This window comes from Pinus tabuliformis, chromosome Q (assembly GCF_031772625.1).
Source record: "Pinus tabuliformis cultivar Carrire ecotype Pingquan chromosome Q, CPIR1, whole genome shotgun sequence".
Lineage (NCBI taxonomy): Eukaryota > Viridiplantae > Streptophyta > Pinopsida > Pinales > Pinaceae > Pinus > Pinus tabuliformis.
Genome location: NC_142296.1, coordinates 497,007,708 through 497,017,144, shown reverse-complemented (window position 1 = coordinate 497,017,144; position 9,437 = coordinate 497,007,708). Strand labels below are relative to the sequence as shown.

Sequence of the window (9,437 nt, the reverse complement as noted above, 5' to 3'; positions counted from 1 at the left end):
GATTCAATGCATCAAGCTCTACTGAAATTTCAAACATATAGAAGACTTACTGCGCAAAATTCATGGGTGTAAACCCCTTACTCAGAATTCAATCATAGCGAAATCCTATGATACCCACTTTCCAATGCAAAACCCAATACTCAAGCATTCATTCAATGCGAAACCCAACAGTCAAATATATGGACAGAACTTGGACTGGACTGCACAGAGGGCAGTCAAATTTCAAGTGACTGTTGTAACTGGTGAATTTGTTGATTCTCCCACACTCCTAAATTGAATAGAATGAAGTGCCCACTAAGGAGTGTGGCGGTAGTTAATAGCATAGAACCTTGACAGAAATGCAGGAACATAGAAAAAATATTCGGTTTCTGAGATTGAAACAGTAGGAGGGTACTTACCATGCGACCGTCCTCCTTAGGTGTCCACTTTGAGCAACGATCGCACCAACTCCACCTCGTCTGTGCTCTGTGAACTGGTTTGTTAAGAATAAAATCAAGCATAGCATATTTTTTTAATGGATTATTTATTTATTTTTAAACTGCTTCAAAGAACCTTTCACAATTAATTTATAAATTGAACCAGGCTAAAGTTGACTGGGCTACCCCATGGAATAGTAAAGAGCTTGAACTATGTAAATGTTCAAAAAGTAGATACAATATCACCATATACAGAAATTAAATTTTTGACAGTTTCACCAAAAGAGGTAATTGTCAAAACACCACTATTACAAACATAAAAATAAAAGCAAAAACTTTAAATATTTAAGGTTCTCCTTTCTTTAGCATCTTTCCAGATGTCAAATACCCTATCCCATGCCACCATCGATGAATCAAGCCCTGTTAGAGACACCCGCACCAAGGCATCCAATGCAACTAATGATAGCTTTGTTCTTCGGACATCCTTTATTATGTTTTGTCTTGAGAATCCTCTCTCACAAGCAACTGTACTTGCAGGAATAGTAACTATCGCCTGCCATAATTTTGACATGTGAGGAAAATTTGTATGCAACCCTGTAACATAAAAAATCCTCCATGCATCTTTCATGGATGATCCCTCGCAATTAACATGAAGAGTGTCAACAAATGGATGCAACTCTTTCAAACAAGCATCAAAATCAAATGTAGTTTTGTTTTTTTCACTTTGATAATAAGGATGTTGTAAGTGTTGAAAAATCTTTTCGAGCCAACGCTTTGAATTTCGTTCTCTGCCATGAACATCCTCTAAATAACGGCAAGGGCTAAACAATCTTGCTGAGTTGAAAAATGCAAGATCAGGGAATCTTGCGTTCAAATTCTCTACGAGAGCTTGAACATAATCTTTTGCAAGTTGTTTGCAACTTTCTATTGAACCTTCAATACACAGTTTCCATGATTGTTTTTGTATATCAACACAATCAACATATGCATGTGGAATTGCTACAAATCGTAATTCATGCTTGTGAACAAGCCCCTCCTTATCACAAATTTCTAGAAAGCCAAATTTAGAGGCATCTATAAATTTAGATAAATAACATGTGCCATCTGCAAATGTGTCGCTTCTTAAAAACCACCTTTTCAAAGTGTTTACCGTGACATCTATGGCTGCCCCTAAAGAGCTGACATCAATGTACTCTTCTTGGAATTGCTTGTTCAACTTGTTTAATTCACACATTATATCTGCAAGCATATGTAAACAAAATTGTACTGAAAAGATTCTTGCCTTATCATACCATGAGTCTTTTCTTTCATTTTTCCACAATGTTAATATGGGAGGCATAAGTGCAACAAGTCTTTCAATGACTTGTCCCCTTGAAAGCCATCTAACTCCATGGATTTGAAGAGCTTGAAGAGTTTCAAGTTGCATAAGTTCCTGTAGAGCAATAAGTTGACTATTTCTTTTCGTAGAATTTTGCAGCCAAGAATATACCTTATTTGCTAATTTCTCAACAAATAATAATTCAGGTATTTTTTTTTAAGCATCTGATGCAGCTAAGGCTTCACGATGAGCAATGCAATGAACACCTACAAGATTAGGCACATCTTTCTTCAAGAAAGTGATAAAACCATTTTGATTACCAACCATTGAAGAAGCGCCATCTGTGGAAACTCCTATCAATCTTTCTGTTGAAAGGCCCCTTGATTCCATTAAATGTTTGATCGCATCATAAGTTGTTTTCCCTCTTCCATTGCAAACATTTATGAGCTTTAAAAACTGTGAAATTGGAGGACCCAATCCTTTTGAGTTTAAAAACGTGGCATAAACCACAAGATGTTTTTCTAAACTACGGTCTGTACTTTCATCTAACATCAATGAAAAAAAAGGGTTATCTAGCATTTTGGAAGTTTATAGCTCTTCAAGGTACTGAGATATAGCAAAAAGGAATTCTTTTGCAGCCATGTGAATTGTATATGATGTGTACTCTTTGTTCTTTGGCATATTTGGCATGTGTAAAGACATTGTAAGCAAACAAAGAGATTCATATTTTGAAAGTGGTAGATCCTCTTGCACCATCCAATATACTAATTTCATAGTAGTGATGACTCCTTCTTTGTTCATATCATCAATGCATGCAATGTGTTCTGTAATAGACTTCGCCTTCTTCTCATTTCCACATATCCACTTTGCCTGTGAGAGTTTATGAATGCTTGAATTAGCATGAACAATTATAGAATCATGCTGCAATGTAGAGCAACCAGTCCCAATTCCCCATGGCCCCATTGCCTTATGCATTTCACAATATATGCATTTCATAATTGTTTTTCCTTCATGCTTTGCCTCTCTCAACCACTTATACTTAGTTTTCCACTAATCACGAAACTCTCTTTTTACTTTCATTTTTCTTTTCTTTTGGATGTTAGGTTCTCCGTGGTGAAATTCTTCATCACTTTTTTCATTATGCTCCAAGATATCATATTCTTCATTATGCCCCAAGACATCTAAATCTTCATTTAGATCAAAATCATGATCTTCTTTATGGCAATGAAGCTTGAGATGTATTAGACCATCCAAAAAAAAAATTGATAGAAAGTTTATTCCCTTTTTTGAAGACATTTTTGATATATAATACCTATATAATAAAAATAAAGTATTTAGTATATATGAATTTCATTTCATCAACTAAAACCATATTAAAAAAATAATCTTGCACTGGTATGCTGCTAAAAATCCCAAACGCTAAAAATAAATCTAAATAAATCATTTAATAAAATTATAAAAATACATCTTTAACAAATTCAATTAACTAATCCAACAAATGAAATTTTACAACAAAAATCCAAAACTAAAGAATATAATAGAGCTGTTATCAAAAATGATATAACAAACTTTTACATAAATTGATTTAAAAAACTTTTACATATACAATTTATTACAGTGAGAATGCTTGTTAAAAAAAGCTAACATCCATATTTAGAAAAGCCGTAAAACGAGGAAACACATATTACCAGAAAAAAAAAGCCATAAAATAAGGAAACACAGATAGGAGAAAAAAGCCACAAAAGCCATCAGAACTTATTTTTATATTCATAAAACGTGACAAGCGACCTTCATAAAGTTGATTTTGAAAAAAAAAACGAAACACTCAAATATTTTTATTTACCCAAAAATAACTAGTAAAAATAACACAATATCATTCACTTATTTTTATATTCATAAAACGTGACAAGCGACCTTCATAAAGTTGATTTTGAAAAAAAAAAACGAAACACTCTAAATATTTTTATTTACCCAAAAATTACTAGTAAAAGTAACACAATATCATTCATTCTTATCATCGTACTAAACAGAGAGGAAGGCTACCTTATATGGATGCCAATTTCGCTAATTAAATGATATAAATTTAGAAAAAAACGCGTATAGACCGTTGCTTTAACGGACGGTTACGATTAATGTGGAGTTCGCACAGAGATCGAAGCTTTCAACGTGAGCAATCGAGTCTCGTAATATGCTTTCCTCTATTTTCTGTAGTATGTTTTCCTCTATTTTCTGTAGTAGGGGTTCAGGGTTTTGTCAATATTTTGTTTAGAAGCACCCGTGGAGGTCAGAAACTGATTAAGTTCTCAACTAGGTTCTATCCAATGTAAGTTTTATACCTATATCAATTTCTGGATGTTTTATCGATAGGCTAACAGTAAAGGGATCGAAAACAAACAACTTGTACGTGTGGTAAATATCAAGGGTTGGATATGATCTGTTGTGACATAAATACAAGCACTTGTAACTTTCTATTTTTGATATGGATACATCACCGAAACGCCAAAGTTCATCCAACGTACCATGTAATTGATTCTGAGTACACTTTACTTGTCAATGAAAAGGGGACTGCCGTAACAATGAGTAAATCAAGAGGTGAAATATGGCAGGCCAGGCACGTCAGTGTTACTCATATTTAAAAAAAAATATGGGAGTTGTCAATGGATGTATTATAAGTTGTCAATGTATTATAAGTTGTATGTATTATAAGAGTTTTGGAGTTTTTGGCGTTTAAACAATTTTTAGTCTAAGTTTTATTTTATTTTTTAATATTCTTTTTAACCTCAAAATGAGATATAAAATTCTCAAAATGGGATATAAAATCCTTAAAATTCTTGTTATTTGAATAAATTTTTACTAAATTTTAAACAAATTTTACCTAATTATAAACAAATTCTACATAAATATATAAAAACTCTATGGTAAGAGATAACATGGTATTCATCAACTTAAAAGTATAAATAGATAACAGAAATTCAAAATCCTTTCATGTAATCCCATATGTCACACTACTACTACTATTATTATTATTATATAAAATTGTAATTTAATTTCATAAATTAATTTAATCAATATATAAATAAATAAAATAAAAGTGTGAATAGATAACAAAAACTCAAATTTTTTTGACATAATCCCATATGCCATAGTAATGGTATATATATATATATATATATATAATTGTAATTTACTTTCATAGATTAATTTTATTAATTTAAAAATAAATAAAATAAATTGTGAATAAAATATATTCAAGTCATGAGGTTTTAGAAAATGAATTTTATTAGGGTTTTGGTCTATGTGTTTAGGATTTACAGACTCACCGAAGCACAGGTATCTTTGTGTTTAGGGAGGGAGTTTTCTATGTTAAAATCTATGCAAATGAAGAGTAAAAGGGGCTTATTTTTCCATATGGAGCCCAAACTTTGCCCAAAGGATTTCGGACAAGCATTATGCCCTAAGTTCTTAAAGGGCCTAATCCATAATTCTTTGGGGCAATTCTTAAAGGTGGATGAGGAAAGATTCACAAAAATAATTTTTACTTTTTCCAGGATGTGTAGAGGTGGATCTGTGGATGAGGAAAGACTCACAAAAATAATTTTTTTTCTGACATTTACAAATCTTGTATCCTTAGGCAAAGAAATAACCCAAAAGAAAAGGAAAAAAGACATACCCAAAAGCCAAAGGGTGGACAATTATTAGATCCCCATGACGCCAAACTAGACAAGGAAGAAAACCCATATAACACTACAAATATTATTCAACAAAATTACTAAGAAGTCATAGAGAAAATTTTATATCCTTGGGCAAAGAAAGAACCCAAAAGAAAAAGAAAAAAGACATACCCAAAAGCCAAAGAGTGGATAATTATTAGATCCCCATGAAGCCAAACTAGAAAAGGAAGAAAACCCATATAACACTACAAATATTATTCAACAGAATTACCAAGAAGTCATAGAGAAGAGGGGGTTCAAGCACTAAGGATCAATGGTTCCAATTTCGACCAAGGTAACAACTACTAAAACTCACCAACAAAAGAATGAGAAGTCTACATCTAAAAGAGAGGTGAGTGGCACAAAAAGAATTCATGCATGAGAGAGTTGGGACTCTTGATAGAGAAATCGATGTGAATATGGAAGACCATCAAATGGCTATTGTAACTACCACTTCCAACTTTGGTGGTTGGCCAAAAGTGAAGAAAAAGAAGGGTAGAAAAGTTTAATTTGCCCAAGGAATAAAATGGTGTTCAATAACAACACAGGAATTATCAACTTACATCACCCAATATTAATATGGGGTTGTAAGACTTAACAGAAGGCATTCGAAATCAAACGAGTCCAAAACCGCGACAGACATGATCTTGATCGAATATGGGAGCAACATGTCGAGTCAATAATCTTCACGGGAATCAGCCCAGAAAATAGGCCCATCACGGATTTTGCCATCATTGTGATTTTAACTAATTCAGAGATGGAGGAAGGCAGCATCGCTAAAACCATTGCAATTCAAAAATGAAAGAAATATACTAGCAAAACAAAAGTAATGTTATAGGGATATTTGTAATAATAGTTAAAAAATATTCTATACATTAAAAGTTAAATTCAACTATGTAAAACAGTGTTGCTCATATTTTCACAAAAAATCTGAACATGAAATAGATATTTTGGGAACATAAAATGATAATGGGTAGGAACTAGGAATAGATATTTTGGATGCATAAAATGATCATGCCTGCGCACACCAAAAAAATGGGATAAGTGTTACCCTAGATTTTCAAAAATCAGTGTAATTTCAGTTTAAGGAGATGATAAAAAATAAATGATTTTTAATAACGCTTTCATTTTCAAAACTAAAATACCATCTTGATAGCTTATTTTCTTTTCTCTTCCCATATTCTTCATTTTAATCTTTTTCAGAGCGATACCTTCCAACTTTTTCATGAATTTCTTTACCTTCAAAATATCCACCCGAGCTATCCAGAGATTTCAGCATATAAAAACCAAACGCTATGCGATACATATCAAAGAATTCAAAATACCTGATTCACGATGCACAGATCAGCGGGGTGTTGGCCGACATCTACGTTAGAAAGCCCTATCTACTATAACCCAATTCTCCCACCAATTTACACACAGACAAGCAGTGAAGATGACTCTGAGTCACAACTTACAGGCTACAGCACATCACAGATTCACAAGTGATCGGGATTCGGTGGTAAATTGACGATAAAGCTTTAAACGATGGATTATTTCCCCGCGGGCCGCGACAGGACTCATTAATGGAATCTTGTACGTATTAAAGTTTACAGGTGGTAAGTTGGTAACTGGTAAGCGGTAAACCCGAAGGGCCCAATGTGAATTGAATGCAAAATCCGCAGATCTGATAGCCATCCGATCACTGTCACACCATATTAAAAATGCCATAGGTTAAATATCTATATATATATATATATATATATATATATATATATAATTTATATACAAAAAATTTAAAACTTTTAATTTTTAAACATGCCCGTCAATACGACGGTTTTGAAAATGAATGGCAAATTGCGCATGACGTGGAGGTTTAAAATTAAAACGTACGGGGAAAAATGTGAAATACAGACATAGGGACGTCAAATTTAACCCCTGATCGCATGATACCGAGAAAAAACACACACGGAAAAGATGTCCCCCAGAACCCGGGAAAAGGGACGAGTAAAATGAAAGCTAAACTCACTTGCGTTAAAATGAAAAGCTAAACTCACTTGTGTTAAAATGAATTTATAAGGCGAGTTGGGGAGTACATAAACAAGTGGTCAAAAGCGTGCTGTGACAACGGGGCGATTCCTAAATCCACCTCTATTGCATAGTTAATGCCCCCTGACATGCGGGGACGATAGCCACATAGAATGTACGCCATTTTTTTTTTCTCTTGTTATCACGTCGCGCATTATATGTGGCTATCGCCCCCGCATGTGAGGGGCATTAACTATGCAATAGAGGTTGGAAAACCTCCCTACTTCCTTCCTCCACCCAAGGAGAGAAATTGCGCTTCAATGTTTTTGTTGTCATCGATTTGCGTGCACTGGTATGTTCCCCTTCCAACCCACAAGATTTGATGAATATGGTTGCTGGCGTGTTGTACTTTTCATTCCCAGCGTACTGTTGTTGACTGGAGATATTAAACTAACTATGGACGAACCATCTTCTCGCAATGTACCATTCAGAATGTCCATCTCTCTTAATTGCTGCTTCTTGAAAATTTCTTGTGACTTGTTTACAGGTTTCAGCAATTCTTCTAGTATCTCTCGTGCGTGTAGTAAGTGAGCATCTATGATACTGGCAGGCAATTCGGCCTCCACATCCTTGTGGAGAGGCTCATCGAGATGCTCATACCCTGGCTTGTCCCTCATCATGGCCTCCAGGGATATTGAAATTACCATTGCATGGCCTTTAATTGAACCCTATCCTCTGAGTAGAACTCGACATTCAGTAGCAGCTTCAACTCGTTGTAGTGAGTTGCGTCCAGGATGAAGGAGACGTCAATGAAATTAAAGTTAGGATATTTGTCAACTGGAACTTCAACTCTGATATTTTCTAATAATAGTTCCACTAGAACCTTCACCTGGTGCTCCATGCTTGGCCTTTATGATTGGTAAGCAGCCCATCCAGTCATGTCCACTCCTCCAGTTGAAATTAATCCTCCGTGAGTCAAGAGGCTACTACGCTTAGGCCCATCATTGTCTAAAAAAGATGAATTCCCCAACAAGACAGTTAGACACACTATTTCTTGGGTTAGCATTCAACGGCACTGTGGCAAAACTTGTATAGAAGGACTGAGTTTTTGTCGTTCAGTAAGTAGCTCAGTAAGATACTTGTCATGCTTGGCTATGGAAATGCTTGTTAGTAAGATACTTGTCATGCTTGGCTATGGAAATGCTTGTTAGTAAGATACTTGTCATGCTTGGCTATGGAAATGCTTGCAGAACGCCTTCTAGGAAATTGCGGTGAATATGTCGTTGATGGCTATAAATTCATATGTTTGGCTTAGATTGGGCCTTAGAGTTGATAAATATGGCAAAACTCGAGCTGCTAAATCTGGGTTGTTGAAGCCTCTGATTTCCAGAAACGCTGGAAGCCATGGCAACCCAAAGCGGAAAAGAGAGTTTTTTTGTTTATGTTATAGGGTGGCCTTCCTTTTAAGGAACAACACCCGGAATAAGATCGATTTTGTTTTTAACAGAGTATGTTGGAGGTAGCCCCGTGGGTTCGCTGAAGGCATCTGCAAATTGTAGTGGAGCCATGGCCGGAGGGTGAGGTTGTCTCAATTGACCAGGCAAACCAAACACAAAGAAATGCATCGGTGTAAATTGACTTTTTTTATAGGGGTTTTTTCAATAGGAGGTTGGGTTGATTGATTGATTGATTGATGAGTCAAGTAGCACATAGGTGCGGTCTTTATGATGCAGCCCTTATGTTACAGGTGGTATTGGTGATCTTTAACATGATAAATACCCTGTAAACCCTGTTGGTATGGAATGTCTAGTAACAAATTGGTATAATTAAGAGGAGAAATATCAATTATTAGAGTATCTCGAAAAAGGTCAAGAGCAAAGTTGATAGCACAATGGTGGGAGATAGTAAGAGGAGGGTCATCCTTTTGGACCCAACCGCGCTGATATGAGTATGGGTGTGTAGTGGTGGGAAGGCTAAAGCATTGGA

At 35.0% G+C, this 9,437-nt stretch overlaps 1 protein-coding gene and 1 pseudogene across 1 annotated transcript; both read right to left on the bottom strand.

Annotated features, from left to right (window-relative positions):
* Window positions 1-1,950: 1,950 nt before the first annotated feature.
* Window positions 1,951-2,286, bottom strand: LOC149220334 (uncharacterized). The gene has a single exon (XM_089387055.1). The coding sequence runs from the start codon at window positions 2,284-2,286 to the stop codon at window positions 1,951-1,953; it is 336 nt and encodes a 111-aa protein (XP_089243181.1).
* Window positions 2,287-7,783: 5,497 nt separating this feature from the next.
* On the bottom strand, window positions 7,784-8,637 carry LOC149220333 (KH domain-containing protein At5g56140 pseudogene; annotated as a pseudogene).
* Between the last annotated feature and the right edge of the window lie 800 nt (window positions 8,638-9,437).